Source organism: Rhagoletis pomonella, unplaced genomic scaffold (assembly GCF_013731165.1).
Source record: "Rhagoletis pomonella isolate Grant_MI unplaced genomic scaffold, Rhpom_1.0 Rhpom_scaffold_00010, whole genome shotgun sequence".
In the NCBI taxonomy this organism is placed as follows: Eukaryota; Metazoa; Arthropoda; class Insecta; order Diptera; family Tephritidae; genus Rhagoletis; species Rhagoletis pomonella.
The window spans coordinates 36,010,041-36,029,656 of NW_023458564.1; the positions used below are offsets into that span (position 1 = coordinate 36,010,041).

Sequence of the window (19,616 nt, forward strand, 5' to 3'; positions counted from 1 at the left end):
TTCTGATCATATAAGTATACATTTTCATGGGTCTATCTCTTTTTGTTCTGGTACTTACAAACATCGGACCAAAGTTATAATACCATTTCATGCTCATGAAAGGTATAAAAAGGTTTTTTCTTAACAGCGGTCGCTTTTCGGCAGGCAATCGCAAACCTTCGAGTATAAGTATTTCTGCCATGAAAAACAGCTTTTCATAAAAATACAATCGCCGTTCGGAGTCGGCGTAAAACTGTAGGTCCATCCGCTTTGTGTAATAACATCAAGGTGCACGCTACAAGTCGGAGGAGATACATACAGTGACGAGCAAAACTGTAACATGGTGTAACACTTTTTAATTCACCCGCCGCTATGTTTTCAAGTTCTGACGACTTTCATCCTTTTGTTGTATATTCTTGTTGGTACATCCCTACTCCCTCTCTCATAACGATTTGAAGTCAATACAACAACAATAAAAAACCCAGCAGACAAAAATGTAAATTAAGGCAAATGTTACAGTTTTGCACTCACTCTCAGTTTTGCATTTGACTTTTTTCTGTATTGTAATTTATTGAAGAAGTAATCACCAGTAAATAATATAGTTAATCAGGAACCATAAATGTAAATAATAGATTTACTGTGGAAAGGCGGGACCGTAGGAAAGTGGCAAAAATTGTGGAGTTTGCTACTTGAAAATATTTAGATTGATAAAAAATATAGCCTAAAGTGTTCCCAAGGACAAAGGAAGTCTATTAAAAAATATTACGGTCCAATATCTTGTGAACTTAGCAGCAAGTAGCGATGCAGCCACTATTACAGAAGCGCTTAAGGTATTAAACTTTAATGCAAATCAGTAGACAGCGAGGGGACGAATTGCCAAATTGGCGCAAAGGCATCATAAAAGAAGAAAAAAGCTAATTTTACCAAAATATTTGTGCGAGAGTGGTAGCATTTTGCTGTGTCGCCCGAAAACCGGACCGTTGCCTATTGGGATATGTTAGGCCTTTCAGAATGCAATAAAAAAAATATTTTTAAGTTTCAATTGAAGGTTATTTGGTGTGACAAGACTCAATTAATTGCTTTCAATCAGATGGCCGGGCATGGTATTGGATCAAAGACCAAAATTAAGCCTATGCGCAACATGTGAGGCAAACTGTGAATCACAGTGGTCGGTCAATAATAGTTTGGGGTTGTATTTAAACAATTTTGTGGGTCCGTTAGTACGCATTATGCGTAAGGAACAGTATCTGTTCATATTTCAACAAAATTTGCAAGATGTAGTCGAAAAATGAGATTTTCTGCTTAAAAATCATCCAAAACATACTGCATATGTTCGCAAAGACAGGATGCAAAATAAAAAATTTGCTAATTTGAAATGACCTCCACAATCCGCGGACATAAATCTCATCGAGAATTTGCGAAATCAACTAGAAGCACAGCTTATTAAGTATCCAAGTCCGTATAATCGAGTACATGAGCTATGAAAGCAAACTAAGGATATATGGAAGATATACCTCCAGAAGTTTTACAGAGATAAAAATAAGGTATGCCAAATCGCACCCAGAAACTAAAACAAGCAAAAGGGTACTGAACATTGTGTTAGTAGTTCTTTTTTCTCGTTAAAATTGTTAAAAAGTTCTTAAAAATATATGAGTGCAAAACTGTAACATCTGCCTTAATTTACATTTTTGTCTGCTGGTTTTATTATTGTTGTTGGATTGACTTCAAATCATTATGAGAGAGGAAGTACAGGTGTACCAATAATAACATACAACAAAAGTATGAAAGTCGTTAGAACTTGGAAAGATAGCGATGACTGAAGTAAAAAGTGTTACACCATGTTACAGTTTTGCCCGTCACTGTATGTGTTAGCGCCAATCTATTATTATTATTACTATGAGAATTAAAAAAAGGGTTTGTAAACTTTTTTTTTATAATTATTTTGTATTAATTTAATTTTAGTAAGAACTATACAACATATCGCACACCGTCTTCAAAAGAGTCACAACTCAAAATTTGGCATTTTTATACACTAAAAATGTTTGCTGAGCTTTTATTTACCTTTCAGCAAAAGCTGGAGCAAATTTTTGTTATAATTTGTTAAAAAAACTATGGTAAAGTCGCCCTTGCCCGTATGATTATCATGTGCTGAGAAATAGTTTTTCACATTTTCTGACAAACGTATTATTTTGAGTTGTGACTCTTTTGAAGACGGTGTGCGATATGTCCAAAGTATGTATACGAAATTAAAGGGAATCAAAACATTTTCAAAATACATCCATTCGCTTTTAAATAATCTTCATTTCAAAAATAGCTTATTTTGAACTTTAACCTTTGATAATTCTTGTTGTTGTTTCTATCGATTCGAATATTTTTTTTTTTAAATTTGAGAATCGGAGCCGTACTGCATTTATGCCAAAATTTTTTTGTTTATTTTATTATACAAATCTTAATGAAACATTCCACTGTTAAAAAAACGAAAACAAATTTAAGCTTAAATTTAAAAAATGTATTATTTATTGCATCTTTTATGATTCACTTGCCTTGTCACAACTTTATATCAATCGAACAACAAGGGCTATACAAGATCTTTAATCCTCTCAGAGCCCAATTATAGCGACTTTGAAGCTTAACTTAGGAATTTCGTCATTCATTTTATTTTTTATTTTTTAATAGTACAATTAGTATAATAAAACATAGAAAATATGTTTGAAAGAAATCCGTTGGTTTTCATGTAGGTAATATACATTTGAAATATGAACCACAGCCCCCCAGCAAATAAGTCGTTAGCAATACGCAGTGTCGATTTCCTATCGCATCGCATTTCTCTTTTGCATCGCATTACAGAGTAGCCTCCCAGATTGGGCTATACATACGGGGTTTTCAAAAATCTCGACTCCTGTGCCAGCTAGCGCATTAATTCTTGCATATTTCATCGTCATTGGGTTCTGAGCTAAATTTGAAATTTCAAGTCTCAAGCTCATCGGGGAATTGGTTAATTTGACCTAAACAAACATATGTACTTACATTCATACATGCAAAGCAAGTTAAATAAAAGCTCGTAAAAAACAAATAGCAATTGGCAGCACTTCGGTCTGTGATATAAATGTGTATAAAAAGTTTTGAAACAAAACACTAACGTGAGTGCGTCAGTGCGTATGAGTGACTTTTTTGAGCGCAACAACGAGTACATATTCCACATGTGCTACCTCAAGGTGAAAAGGTGCCAAGTACATTTTTTTGAAATTGTTCAGGAGATACGAAAAATCGATGTATGAAGATGATTTGCATTATCTGTTCTGCATCAAAATCTAAATTTTGAAGAAAAACAAAAGTGGACTTGGCATCTTTTCACCTTTAGGTAGCGATATGTATTTATACGTATGTATAAAAAGTTCAGATGCATTCACAAGTTCTGTAGCCTACATAGTACGAAGAAAATGTTAGAAAACTCACAAAAATTTAATTATGCTGTTGCTTTAACTTATAGAAATACGTATTGTGCTAAAAAATGTGCCCATGATTTCTTGCCACGCAAACCCGCTTCTAAAATTATGTGAACTTCCTTCGTTTATTCGTTCCAACGTAAGAAATTTTTGGTTCATGTTGACAGGCAAATTGCATGCTAAATGCAATTTAGGAAATTACTTAACTATTTACTTTCATTTTCCGTCCAGTACGGCGGTCACTTGTAACTTGAAACACTTGAACTTTTGTCAATTGCCCACTTTTTTGAACCCAATAGCATAAATTTAGGGTTATTTTTTTTCGAAAGTTGAAATGAGTACGCCACGAAAGTGGAACAACTGATGACGGCTAATTAAACTTACCAATATGAGTGACCCACGAATATTCTTTACATGAAAATTCGTTCGAACCTAGTACATACACTAGGCGACAAACGAAATTGTACACCTTCTTCAAATATGTATAATATTCCAAATTATTTTTATGAACAATTTTTTGCATTAATTATTTAGGAAAATATAGTTGATTCTAAAATATAAACCAACTACATCAAAGTTTCACACTTTATATGAAGTTCAAAAAAAAGTCAACTTTTTATTTCTATGTAGAAAATTTTCGAGTTTCGTAGTTCATTCAATTTTATTAAAACAAAGTGCAAGTTTCAAGTCGTTAAAAACTACCGTTGAGTTTATAGAATTTTTTTGTGGATGTTGCGGATTTCTTCCATATAAAAATTAGAAGTGTTTATTCGCTATATGGAAGCAAATGCGACATACACTATTAAGAAGCATATGTTAAAAAATAAAACAATAAATAAAATTGATTTAAAAAGACTTGTAAATTCAAGTCGTAAAGATACTTGATTTTATTTATTTAATACATACACTTGTTGTCAGCTGACTAAGTCAAGGGACATTTTGACAAGTTTTGGCTACTTTTATTTTGTTTATTTAATGTTCATATTTTTTTATAAAAGTTTAGCAGTTTACTTAACCAGCGCCACTTGAATCCGTGCAATACTTATGAAAATTCAACAAACTTTAACATTTGCACCCAAAAATTTAAACTTTTCATTTAGAATTTTTAGAAAAAATTGAGGTATTCAGTTTTGTCATTAAATTTTAGTAGATAAAAGTGCAAATTTACGAAATTTTGAATTTTAGTGACCCTGGTTAGGTTAAGTGCTAGACTTTAAGTAAACTAAAAGTATAAGGGTCATTCCATACAATATATATATGAAATGTAGATTTTTACTTTCTTTATCGAAAAAAAGAAGACACCTATTTTTTATTTCGTCAGGATAAATATTCGAAAATCTTGAAAAAAATCCCGAAATTTTGAACTCACGGAGAAGTATCTTTTTTTAAGTGTTTGCAGTTAATAAACTATTTGTCGGAGATCAGTTAAGGTATCAAAATGTGCGTAATTACCTCGGCTTTCCAATCGAGTGTGAGATAGATTAAAATAAAAAATATTTTGACATTAAAAAATCGAATTTTTTTATGTGAACAGGTTGCAAAATCAACCATACAAAAATATGGTAATTTTTAAACAACGATTTCGAAGCTATAAAAATTCTCCTCATCTACAGAAAATTACCTTTCCAACGGTGTTTTTGGTTTTGAAATCGGTAAATTTACCTTGGTCTTCATCTTTGTTTTTATCTTGTATATCTTTGCTTTTATCCTTTTCTTTATCTATTCACGTAAATGAGATGAGGTGCGATGACGTGATGAAATGTGACGTGATTTTATGTGATGTGGTAGGATGTCATGTCATGTGCTGTCATATCATGTGATGTCATGTCATATTATGTCATACCATATGATGTCATATCATGTGATGCCACGTCATGTAATGCCATGCCATGTAATGCCATGTCATGTCATACGATGTCATATCATGTGATGTCATGTCACGTGATATCGTGTGATGTGATATCATATTATGTGATGTAATATCATGTGATGTCTGATCGTATCACGTGATGTCTGATCGTATCATGTGATATAATGTGATGTGATGTCATGTAATGTGATCAGATTCCATGTTCGGATTATTATATCGATAACCCTATCGATAACTGTGTCGATAAAAATATCGATAACAATATCCATAAACATATAAAAAAATATAACGATTGCAAAATCGATTGATTCACCGATAAATATCACAATCAGCAGTATCGATTATTATACATATCAATATCAATTACAAATCGATAACCAAATCAAGTATTTAATCGATTATTATATCGATAACAATATCGATTATCATATCGATTACAATAGCGGTTATTTAATCAACAACAGTATCGATAACAATATCAATTATTGTATCGATAAAAATATCGAGTTTTATACCGATAAAAATATCAAGTGTTAAATCGATAACAATATCGTTCTTCATCCTCATCATTTTCTTCATATTTATCTTTATTTTTGCATATTCCTCTTCACATGTACCTTAAAAAGTTTAAATTTACCTTGATCTTCGTTTTTGCCTTTGTCTCTAGGCATCTTTTTTTTTGTATTTATTCTCAAACCGCTAAGAACCATTTCCGTGTGCATTATTCCCCTTGAATTTGACAATTTACTCCCAGCCAACCAACTGCTGCTAAAGAAGTTTCACTTCATAAATTCAAGAAACTTTCTTACCCTTTCAGTTACCCTAATTCTTATGTATCTGTCATTGTCTCCATTTTCGTCTTTATCTTCACTTTTGCCTTCTTTTTTCTACTTCATCGTTATCATTTATTTCTTCATCTTCATATTTATCTTTATTTCAAATGCGAAGTGAAACAACATGCGAAACATGTCAAATTGAACATGTTGCAGCAACATCTATACACAAATTCGGAAATGTTTAAACGACGGTTTTAGTCGTAATTTTCAACCAATTTTGAAACCATAAAAACTCTGCTTATCTACGGAAAAATGCCTTTTCAATGGTGTTCTTGGTTTTGAAATCGGTTCGGTAGATTCGCTAAACGATGGCGGACAAAATTTATGTTAGCGTATTAATATATAGATGCTATTCTAATGCCATCATTATTTCAGGTGTTATACCCTATATTACTTCTTCTAAGTCATTGACACTTTTAGGTAAAAAATCCGAAAGCAGTTGTAGTCATTTTCGGTTTCAGCGCCTCAAAAAACATAGGAATACACATCCATCTCATGGTTATAAGGGGGCGGTACCGGGAAAATGGTCAATTGAATTTATTTTTTATAGTCATATTTCTTTTCAGCGACCCCATAACCCTAGATATAGTGGGGTTTTGCGCTCTGCTTCGAATTTTTTTTTGTTTGCTTGTGTAATTAATGCTTTCGGATTTCCACCTAAAAGTGTCAAAGACGTATTGTTTAGGAGTAGGTATGTTCACAAGAGTTAAGGCCTGAACATTCTCTTCTTCTTCTTCTTCTTTTTTGTCGCTGTAACCGCCTAAGCGATTTTGGCCGAGTTCACCAAAGCACGCCAGTCGTTTCTCCTCTGTGCCAACTGACGCCAATTGGAAACGCCAAGTGAACATTCCTGATCAACTAAAATTCCGAAACCATAAAATAGGATATTTCCCTTGGTAGTAAAATTTGAAAAATTTTTTTATTGGAAGTCTCCTGAAAAGAACCAGAGTTTTCCGGTAGCGGTATATTTTTTCGGTATAGAGCAATCCTAGGGGGTGAGAGCATTAAAATTTCGACATTACTTTTTTGGACCACCTTAGTGTTCACACTTTCCTGGTTGTCTAGTATTATTCCTTACTGTATTTTATTGTCGTAAACCGAAAACAAAATAACATAACCAGATAGCCCGGTAACGAGACGGATGTGAACAACCCATTTATCTTCATATTTAGATTTATGGCGTGGTAACTTTTATCTGAAAAGCACTGTTATTATGTGCATACATACTTACGTATAAGCGTATTCGTGTACAATATATTATGGCTTAGTATCGATATTTAAAGTACATACTGCTTTGTTCTCTTAAGCTTAAATTTCTCTTACTTAAAATAACCATTAATCACCTGTGGCACACCTAAACATAAATACATGGGTGGGTATTTAGAATAAAGTAAAATGAAAATTTTACAAACTTTTCACGCTGACCACATTACATATCTAAGTATATGTATGTACTTATGTATAAATAAACGGACAAAAATAATGCATTATCTTTTAAAGGAAAAATTACCACATATGACAGCACTTTGATGGGGTCCAGATATCAATCGCTTAACTGGATCGTTTTTAATGTAAAAATAACTCTGCGTGTTCTCAGCCAAGTAGGACTTGCCAAGCGTAAAAATGGCGCCCGTGTTCGGCATATCCATTTGAAATTTGATTTGATTTGATTTGAATATTAAACCTCACTAGTCGTTGGTTACACTTTGTTATAGAAATGATATACAACTTTCACTGCATTTGTTCACTTATTTTCTTTAAACAGCACATTTCTCAGCTATAGATTTTGTCACAACATTTTCCGGTCATAAATCAGCAACGGAAATTACATTCCAAAAAAATTCCTATCGAGCACAACAACAACCGTCAACCGCAGAAAATGTCCCTCGTATGCGCCACGACGAATCGATTTTTGTTTTAAGCTTGTTCTTTATGTTCTAGCCGAACCCGTTAACCGGGCAAATAGAGCACCACATTAAAAAATAATTTAGCATACATATACATATATGTATGTAAATGCACATGTAGCTGTGCCTTTCAATGAAATTCCGAGGGTATAATGGGCTCCTGTTAGTTTCACAATGTATTTGAAGGCTTTTTTTATTTTAATTATTTTTGTGTATCTTTTTGTCTAACTAGCGTTATTTTTAAATTAAGACTTGCGTGTTGCGTCGCGTTTTCATTTCTCGTACTTATCGACGCTTAACGCTTGCCATGGCAGCAGACGAGCGATTTGTGTGCTGTGGTCAGTCGGACGGTTGGTAGTAGACTGGACATTCGCTCTTTTAGCAATTGGCTAACAAAGCGACTTAAGGATATGTAGCCCTTAAAGCGATATCGGTGTGTTCGCTGTTGCTTCTGTTGGCGGTGTGAGGTTGTTGGGGACTGTTTAGTTAACTGTTGTTTTGACCCCTGCTTGCTGCTTTTTATGTAAGTTTTTGTGTTAGTATGCTTGTGGTAGAGTTGCGCGTGTTGGTTCATGGAACAGGAACAGGATTGGGTAGCCCCCCCTATGGATTTCCATGAAATTGGGCCATTATTTCCCCTTTTAGTACATAATGGCTGAAAATAACTGTTTTCAACTTCTTAGCTTCTTTTAAACTATTTTGTTTGCTCCTTTTTTTCTTGTGGCGGTGGCCACCTTCTGTCACGCACTTTGGCGCCCAAACCAAACAGCTGTACTGTGTTGGATTAGCAATCCAATAGCCAACGCCAGTAGTTAAGTGGACGTGCTGGACGATGCCGTCATTGTTGCTGAGCGTGGTAGTGGTACTTGTATTTTTTCCATTGAATTGTCATCGTACTTGGGTATGGTTATTTCTGATTTGAATATGTGAAGGTATTGTATGTGTGTGCGTGGCTTAATGCAAATGAACAATTATTGTGGGAATTTTGTTCGATTTAGCGCGGTATAGCCCTATACAAACATGCATACAAATGTATCTATAAATAATACCTATGCAATTTGCATATATGTACAAACATATTCATGTTTATATCCTATTTGTACTTATGTATTTCATTTTCTTGGCCTAATGCGTAATTTTGTATATAAATATGTTTTATACTTTTCAGCTGTAAAACACTTCACTTCCTTTTTCTGTGACATATAGAAATTCGTGCGTTGATTTCTGTGTAAGGTAAGTGTTTGTGAAGTATGTTTGTATTATGTCAGAAACACCAACAACCCAAAAGAAATTGTATCTGTATTTGTTCTATTAATAATGACTACATTTAAGCTTACTACGAGGGTCACTAAAAATTCTTTAGAATCCGCAAAACTAATGCTATTTGAGTTGATCTTATATTTTTATCGAAAAATTTTACCTTTTTTTAGTATTAGCTTGCTCAGAACGTATTACAGTACGAGCGCTCTTTGTGTTGTTTGCAGTTACTTCAAAATTTAAAGTAGTGGTTAAAAAAGGTTCTCGTTGGCTGATTGTTTACAACTTTCGCCGGTGCATTGATGAACTTATTTCGACTTTTGTTGATGAAACACCATCAAGGCCAGTGCTTGTAATTGGTAAAATGCATTCAAGCTTTGTCGTATGTACTTCGCTCGGCGATGAACATCGAAATGGTCGTCCAACTGTGCGCAGGGCGATATTGGAAGATCGTGAGGCGGTCCTGGCCATTCACGCTGATACCATATATACTTGGGTATATGCGGCCGAGCTAGAGAGAAAAGACCAATCAGCTGTGAAACGACAAAAGTTCTTAGCGCAAGAGGCCTTTTGAAAAAATGGTGGCTAGTTTCTTCGCAATCACGGGTCATGTGGCTATAGCGGCGTTACAGGAACGTAGAATAGTTAATTCTTATTGGTAAACAATCGTTACCTTTGCAACGGTTTTGGTCAAAACATCCCAATGATGCGTCATCCACCGAACAGGACTGATTTGGCACCCAATGTTTTTTTATGTTCACGTATATCAAGGAAAAACTTCGCGGACAATGATTTTCATTGCCAGAAGAAGCTGTTAACGCCTTTGAAGGAATGCAAAAGTGCATAAATAATTCTAAAGAGTATATTGACAATCAGTAAGGCCACTTTTATCGACGAATTTTTTTTTTGGTAGAGAACAAATTATCTAAATAATTGCAGTGGGAGGTGCTGCGCTCCGACTAACTACTTCCCCGTTTTGTATGAAATATGAACAGGGAGTTTCATTACTCATACGCCATGTATTCCCATTTTTGAACAAAGTAAATAAGAAAACAATAATAATAACGATCGATAATACGGAAGTGATAAGTCTCAGCGTAGTACTTCCCGATGAAATTATTTAGGTAATTTCTTTCTCTACAACACAGTATTTTTTCCATCTTGATACGATTAAATATCTTTGTCATTGAGCGATTAAAGAGTAAATTTCTTAAAATTAAAATTAACTAGCTACTACCCTATGAAAAAACTTTAATGACTAATTTTGTAAATGAATTACAGCCATTTGAGATTCATATCAAGTATTTTTCAAAACCTCGTTTCTAAAACCTTGTTTGCTTTTGAACGGCTTTGACAGGTCCTTCCTGATTTGAATGGAGCTGACGGTCGCGCTACACGTCACTCTACTAAGCCTTATAAGTTTTGTAGGGATCCCAGATATTCGTGTATTAAGGGCCGCTTTAAAATCGACAAATATGTGGTTTTTGTTATCTAGTGTCTTTACCAGGATTTGATGCACCGAGAAAATCTGGTCAACGTTGAACTTACAAGATCTGAAGCCTCATATAAGGTCCAATAAGTTGGTTCATGTGTATAAGGCTTCTGTATTTCTCACATTACCTTTTTGGCGTTGTTGAGAAGGCTTGTCCGAACCGTAATTGTGGATTGGGCAATGTACATTGAGCCTCCAATCTTCATCAGACCAAATTCTGCAGATATTACTGCTACACTTCGACGTCGGCTTTGAATAATTCAGTTGGTATCTCGTTGACTCCGAACACTTTATTACTGTTCTCTATTGGTCGAGTAAATACACGTAAGTTTCGTCACTAATAAGAGCAAGACCTCCTATCTTCAAACCTAAAAATCACCAAACATAAAATTTTACCTATGTATGTACAGTAAATAGTACATATAGATCCAGGTCTAAATTAAATTGATGATGCCCGTTAGCACAATGGCATTTGGATTTTTTTCAAATTCCTCGTTCATAACTATTTGTCAAGGTCCTATGCGAGTTAGTAATTCGGCGTGGGATCATCTTTTTCGCATATCGTCCTCTTAACATAGAAATGCCCTATGTAACATTTTTGTTTCGTTAGAAGTATAGCGACCAACGGTCTGCATCCGAATTCAATTTGCTTCACTGTGAAGTTTTCTTCAAATATGTAAACTACTCATACTCTTAACAAAAAGGGTGTGGAAGGAAGAGAAGTGAAGATATTGAGCGCTGTATACATAAAAAAAAGTACTCAAACAAATTATATTCCGAAAAAAGAGGAACACAAATCAGCAGTATAGTATCATGCTGTTAAACTTCCACAAAAAAGATGTTCTTTCACAAGTATTTTTTGAGTATTTTTGGAAGTTTTGGTTTAATGCTACATAATGTTAGTGTTAGAGCTGACTCTTATGTTAAATAGCAGACATGGACAAACAATGTAGGGCGCTCCGCATTTTTAGCCAAAAGCATATTTTTATAAAGAAAGTGGACTCATTTTATGCAAAGAACCAACTTTTATTTGTACAATACGCCAAGCAAGCTTTCCCTATGTATTTAAAAATGCAAATTTAAAAATTTATACAAACAATTTACTGCTTAGAAATAGAAAACTTGTTACTTCACATGTATGGGCGCCTGGTATTGGGAAATGAAAGTATCAATTTGACAATAAAAATTGGTCATAAAGACAGGTCGCGGAAAAATGGACATACATTTGTTGTTATTTAAAAAATTTACACAATATGTCTGTACATAAATCATGTATATGTATGAAAGATTCGAACTTTTTGGCAAACATTGAAGCGTCCGGCGAGAAATGTAAAACAATATTTTTTTCCACCTGCCTCTATATAGTACATATAGTCACGAATACAACACCGTGCTACAGTAAAATTTTGACACACAAATCAATAACCTCACGAAACTAGAAACCGAATATAGTAAAACTAAACTTCTTAGCTTTTCTCTAAGACGTCAGGATTTTTTTTATGACTTCGACATTTCAAATATATAATTGATTCAAAACATTAGTATATTTGGTGCAATGCAAAATAACAATATGAGTAACAAATGAAAGAGAAAATTCTATAGAATTGTAAAAGGTTAACTTTTTTTGGTGCAAAAGGCCGAAAGGGTATTTAAAATGTGTTTTTAAAATTTTATCCTTGAATATTCTTGCAAGCTTCTACTATTTATTTTTGAAAAAATTATATGTTAATGACCAATATTTAAATATTTAAATCCTCGAATTTCGTCCTTCTAACTTTATTAGTTTAGTGTAAAGAAATGTAATTAAAAGGGCATTTTCAATACCTATTCATCCTTGTGATCCAAACAAAAGTTTTTTACAGAATTTATAAAATTTTTACTTTCACTCGGCACCCATACTATTATTCTACATTGCACAGAATTTTTAAAATAAATTTTTGAAATAATCATATCTTTGAAATTTCAAATAGAGAAAATCTAAAAACGCAGTTTTACTAAATATATTTCACCCCTAGTTTCGGGAGTATATTGATTGTTTCGTGCGTTTTGATTTTTTTTTATTTTTGTCGCACGGATATGTAGTTAAATAAAAAATCTACTTATACAAGTTCAAATCCCATTTTTTGCTACGCAATCGGTTTTGCGAGGTGCCAATCCTCATTTCCAGCCCCACATGCTTGTACATATTTTTAATCCACCGTTACTGCTTTAGCGAGTTCTTATTTCATCTAATGCCAAGAACACTGTTAATTTTTCGCTTTAAATCATTAAGCCTTCAAGGTAATATTGCCGGATATGTCTAATGATTGATTAACTTAGTTTCTGTCGTAAGCTTAAACAATGAGCTTAATGACTATCCAAGTTTACATGTTGTATGCACGAAAGCATGAACATATGTACATATGTATGTATGTATGTACGTATATAGTTTCAGTCGACATTGAACAAAAATTAATGTAGACACTATATTATTACAGTCAAATTACCATAATGAATTACAATAATTTCGGCTAGTTCATGGTAAAAATATTTGAGTCAATACAAACTATGAATGTGTTGTAATTCCCTTATGAAATTTGCATGCATGAAAGCAGGGCTGCAAACCGGTTTTGAACCGAACCGGTTTTTGAACCGAACCGTCGATTTTTTTTCTGGCTTCGAACCGAACCACGAACCGAACCGTTTTAATTTTGAAATGCCAAAACCGAACCGAAAAATGAAAATCCACTAAAGTATTTTTCAAGTTTTGTAATACACAAATTTGTTTAAAAATGCAACCGGTATAGTAAAACTGCAAACATGTTTGTGTTTGATGGCAACTCCAGGAGTTGTAAATTCGTACATTTAAATAATGCTTTTTCTTATATGGAAGAAAATGCTTAAGTTTAGAGTTTTGATGCAACGTTGGTGAAGCTTGCAGTTTTTCAAATTTTCATACAAAGTTTGAAATTTGGATTTATATGCTTATTATTATATAACGAGCTATAATAATAGATTGGCGCTTACACATATGTTAGTGTTTATCCGAGCTTCTCCTCCAATTTGTGATGTGCGCCTTGATGTTGTCACACAAAGCGGAGGGACCTACAGTTTTACGCCGACTCCGAACGGCGATTGTATTTTTATGAGAAGCTGTTTTTCATGGCAGAAATACACTCGGAGGTCTGCCATTGCCTGCCGAGGGACGACTGCTGTTAAGAAAAAACCTTTTTTCTATATTTTTTGCGATGTTGCTTTGACCAGGGTTTGAACCCAGGCGTTGCGGAGTGGAAACGCGCACTGCTTACCACTACACCACAGCGGCCGACGAGCTATACATTTATAAAAAATGTGTGAGGATTAAACCAACAAGAGAAAAAAAGTCAAATGCCGCACTGATATTAGGTCCATTCAATAACTTTTCCAGTAAGTACTTGCAGCGAGAGCGTAAAAGAGAAATAGAGAGTAAAATTGAGAGCAAGAGAACATTTTCAGAAAAAGTTATTGAACGCAAAACTAGTAAAAACTTGCAACTTAAGCCATTTTGACACTTTCTGACGGTTAAGTTTTGGCGCGCAATTTTCTTTTTTTTGTAGTTCACATCGACAAAAAAAAAATATACAATAGATTTAAAATTTTCATTTCACTAATTATGTTTCATCAAATCATCCTCTTAAACAGTTTGTTTACATTTGAATTTTAAACATAACCTTACTTTGACTCCTGCAAATTCCTGTTAGTAAAATTTTTACCTGCAAGAATTTGCAGCTCTTTCGGGTTGCTACGCTCTTGAATTCGCTCTCTCTTGGAAATATTTTTGGTAATTGAATGCATTTCCAGTAAAAACTTGTAAGTACTAGTAATACAAAAATTTTTTAATTTCGCCTTGATCGCGTTGATTTTAAATAATTTTTCTAAGGTATTATGCATTTTTTCCATACAAAAATTTAAAATTGTCAAAAAATTTTAATTTTTTTTGTAATCAATTTAAAACCTAAACATTTTTCCTAGAAATTCTTATTAAAATGTTTGCAATTTAGATGAAACTTTGCAGAATATTTATAATTTTTGCACAAAGTTTAAAAGTTGGACTTATATAGTAAACATAAATAAACAAAAGAAAAATAGCCAAAACTTGATAAAATGTCGCATCCCAATTTATTTTATCACCTCTATATATGTATCCTTTAGCATAAAGAAATTGAACCATTTGAACCGAACCGACCCGTGGTTCAGGGATACTCGTGAACCGGTTCTTGAACCGGTACAAGCTTTTTCTAAGTGGTTCGAACCACTGAACCGAACCGCACCGATTTTTGAAGTGGTTTGCAGCCCTGCATGCAAGTATGTTCATGTTGCCGTCATAGATCAGTGTGAATGTATTTCCTTCAGAGTTTATATTACGTTTTGTTGTTAAGTGCCTAAAACAATAAATAGCGTGCGAAATTTTTCAATAATTTATATTCCGAAAAATGTTCTCTCTTAGCCGTAAGATGAACTATATGAGAGCCTTGCGAGCATTGGTTTAAGTGAAATTTGAAAATAATTTTGGAAATATGTATGTAAATTTTCAAAATTTTAGATGTGAAAAATTACGATCGGAATGCACGCTATGCTTATTAACCTTCATTTTTACTCACATAAACTAACAATATTTACATATACAAATATTGTTCGTTATTGTATAAATCAACTTTTTGAAGTATTATTGGCACCCAAAGAGCTATCTGACCTCAAATAAATGCATTTTTATAATATTAGATTAAAACTAAGTTCAGTTATAATTTTGGCCATTTCTCGTCTACCATGAAAATTTCCGGCCCGCCTTAATGTACATATTTAACTATAAACACAACTCACAAAGTTTGTATGCGTATTTACCACTTCGTTTTTTTTTCTTTTTGTTTTTCCGTTTCTTGTGTTAAGAACGATTTTATACCGACTTTTATTTTACCAATCTCGCGACGACTGTGCGTTAATTAGCCATAATAACGCTGGAAATGTAAATGTGATTGAAAATGGATTTTTATGTCTGCAACTGACCTTGAAGCGAGTAATTTTGTTATGCCATACTGTTGTGTTCCCGACCTCTAATATTCGCCAGTGGCATACACAGAAAGGAAGCTTACTAGGAAAATTAAAAACGAAAGTACCTCACGGTAAGTATACTGAGAAAAAAGCCAGCTGAATATATTTCTCTCAACACAAGATGTAATAACTACATATAACAAAATTATGTAGATAACTATGTATAACCAAAGCATGTATTGAGAGAAACATATTTAGTTGACGTATGTTACTGAAGTCTTTTCTCAGTGTATAGTGTGATTAAAAAAAAAAAAAAATAAGACACATTTACAGCCCGATTCTGTGCACTTGATAAATTGAAAATCTTTATAATTTGTTAATTTTTTATTATTTATCATGAATTGGTATTCTAGCACAGCAATCAAAAGCTCTTTTCTTGATAAATTATCAAGACTGAAAATGCTATTGAAATTTCATGTGAAATGTATAAACTTTGTGCATTAATAAATTTGTTTCTAACAATTAAATACTCCCATGTGCCGGCATTTGAACCTGCGACACGGAATTATAGTCGATATCTTTACCTACTCGGCTATGGCAGTTAAAAGCTTTTTTGCTTTTAAATTCGATTTTTTCATACACATATGACAATGAAACTAGTTTCACTTATGTGGAAATTAGTTCCACTCATGTAGAAATCGTAGAGCTTTTTGTTTTATAAATATTGACACAGAATGCGAAGGAAGCTTTTACTTGATAAAATTTTAATAAAATTTCTTTACAAAAAATTTATCAAGAAAACACAGAATTGGGCGGTTAAAATGCAGTTTTATTAAACGACAGCCGCATGAGTTCTGAAAAGCTTTGAACTTTTTGAGGTAATTTTCGGACATAACTTGTTGGTTCCTAAATGCGCCAAAGACGGAGGTATGTCCAGAAAAAAAGGCCAGCAGTCACGCCATTTTCATATTCCAGGGGGCCTGCACGCTCTGGTCCTTCCAGACGATCTAACCAGACCACCACCGGTTTTTAAGTACGTGCGCACATAGCTTCTGGCCAGTAAAGTTTATCGTTCGCAAATTGCATTTTCTATGTGTGTGCGTGCCAGGCCGAAATCATACCGAATTTTTCTCTCTAAAATTGCAGGCTCAAGAAGTAGAGTCCAATCACGCCACCAAACAGTGAGTTTGTTTTGGACGTAATAGACTATTCTATTGTATGGCAATGTTTTTTTATTTACGAGACGTTTTCAACGTCGATTAAAGTACACACCCGCGTATCGTCATTCCACAAAGCTGCGTAGCAGACATTTGTTCATATCAAATTCATTCAAAAATCGATTTATAAAACTAGCCTGAAATGGGATTGCTTTATAAAAGAGATAACCGGTCTGAAATAAAACAGTTTAACTGTAAAATTTGGGCAACCTCACATTGTAAGCGACTTTCATCCCACGCGAGGCGTTTGGCTAGCTTTTGTAACAATACTTGTGTGATAATAGCATAAGTATTTATATGAAATGATATTTATATAAATAAAGTTTAAATTTGAAAAAAAGTCCGTCAAAAAGCCATGAACGTGCGCGTGCGTGAACGTGTGCTAAAATCACTCACGCGCCCCTCTCTACGTGCGAGTAAACGTTAGATGACTGCGTATGGTACTACGGGGCGTATTATGGCCCCAGGCGCAAAACGGTGGATGACCCATTACTGCCCACCACTTGCTGAAGTCCAGCAAATCTGGTGCGTTGTCGCAGACCAACACTAAATCGCAAAGTACGTTGCCCATGCTAGTACATTTTTCTAAAAGCCCCGGATCTCACTCGGCGGTGCTCTTTTGACCTTTTCTGAAAATGAAGCAGAAATGCATTCGGAGGTTTGCCATTGCAAAAGTTTTCCTAATTAAAGTTATTCTAAAAATATTTTCTGAAATACAATAAGCGTATTCCCGATTCGGTACATACTGTCTTGCATGGTGCATAGATAGCATAATTGGCTTATATGGGTGTTGTTTGAACACGGCCCTTTTCTGAAATACATTTGTGTTTTTCTGAAAATCATTTGAACTTTTCTGAAATACGTTGGACCTTTTCTGAATTACTTTTGAGTTTTTCTAAAATACATTTGAGTTTTTTTTTTTTAAAGATTTGAGCTTTTCTGAAATTCATTTGGACTTTTTTGAAATACTGTTGGTAAAGGTGTAGTTCTCTGAAAAAGTAAGGGCGCGTTCACACAGAAAGTCGAGCGGTGCCGACCGAAGCAAGGCGGAACAAAGCGAAGCTGCTGCTGTTCACACTGAACGAAGCGAAGCGGAGCTTTTCTCATGGACTCGGCTGCAAAGGTACCACAAAACTTACCGTCAATGAAAAGCGGCAAAAATATTTGCTAAATTTTATTCAAAATATTAGGTAAAATTCGTTTTTATTTGAATAATTTGCTATTTTGTTTGCAGCAGCCTCATGAAGCTGAAAAATTAAATAAAAAATTCAAAATCAAAAACTGCTTTACTTTAATACCATGTTCTAACCGACAACGAAAACACTTTGAAAACGAGTTTTGGAATAGTGGGCTGAAGGCTGTTCACACCGGCTGTTAGTGTTTTCGTTGACATTTCTTACATCCTCTGATTGCAGTTTTGCTACACAGAAACAAAACCAAAATGCTTTTCCCACATTTTCTTTTCATTAGCAACCTCTTACTTTCATTCTTATTTTAGTTTGGCCAGCCAAATAACAATAAATACGAAAAAGCGTATTAAAGATGAGAAAATACGACTTCCACTTCGTTAAATAATCGAAAAAAACTAGTGAAGACACCGATTGGAATGAGTGGAACGTGAGTTTTCAAATAGTTTTCAGCGAAAACTGGTTTTCATTTGACAGATTTGACATGGACGAAAACACATGTTTTAGGTCGAAAACCAGTTTTAGCAACGAAAACATGTTTTCGATGTCTGTTAGAACATGGTATAAGGTCCAAAACGCATATGAAAAAGCTTGCTGTATGAACACTTTCATATAGCCATGATAAAAACCATGATAAAACAAGTAAGAAAGTCTAAGTTCGGGCGGAGCCGAACATTAAATACCCGGCGCAAGTATTAAATATATGTTTTCCACCTTTCCGAAAGCTACCGCTACATGATAAGCCGGGGTGTATAGATTTTAAGTAAATTAGCGTCCTTAAATTTCGAAATATTGAAGTTTCAAGCATTTCTGAAATTTACCGTTATATGAAATGCGGCCTCAATTTTAGTCCGATTTCAACAATTTTCAACGGTTTGCTTTTATGTGGCAAGCACAATAACCATACCGAGCTTGGTACAAATTGCTAGAACGGTTAGCGAGATACATATATGTATGTGATCACAAGTGGGCGGTGCTACGCCCATTTTCCAAAATTTTGTCATAAACGTATTTCTTGGTAAAGAATTGTTGCAATCATCAATTTTGAATAAATTAGCTTCAATATTTACTGATTTATCGAAGATTTTGTATTTCTCGAAATTACCGTTATATGGGATGTGGGCGTGGTTATTGTCCGATTTTAGAAATTTTCGGCCAGTTGGTATGCTGTACCAGGACCAACAACTGTGCCAAGTTTGGAAGAAATTGGTGTAGCGGTTACCAAGATATACACATGTAACCATAAGTGGGCGTGGCTACGCCCATTTGCCAAAATTTTGTAATATTCTTATTTTTCGTCTAAAACTCATTGCAAATATCAATTTTGAGTGAATTATCTTCAGTAGTTACTAAAATATCGCAGTTTTCGTTTTTCTGAAAATTACCGTTATATGGGAGGTAGGCGTGGTTATTGTCCG

The 19,616-nt window shown here is 34.1% G+C and overlaps 2 protein-coding genes across 2 annotated transcripts in view; one reads left to right on the forward strand and one right to left on the reverse strand.

Moving 5' to 3' along the window:
• Positions 1–8,371, reverse strand: part of LOC118746297 — a 16,951-nt gene extending 8,580 nt beyond the window's left edge. The window contains exon 1 of the mRNA XM_036480143.1: positions 7,642–8,371. Coding sequence (XP_036336036.1) covers positions 7,642–7,780 — 139 coding nt within the window. The 5' untranslated portion in view covers positions 7,781–8,371. The remainder of the gene's footprint in view (positions 1–7,641) is intronic.
• The window catches only part of LOC118746299, a 47,888-nt gene that overhangs the window by 8,726 nt on the left and 19,546 nt on the right, over positions 1–19,616 (forward strand). The gene's annotated exons all lie outside the window — the stretch shown is intronic.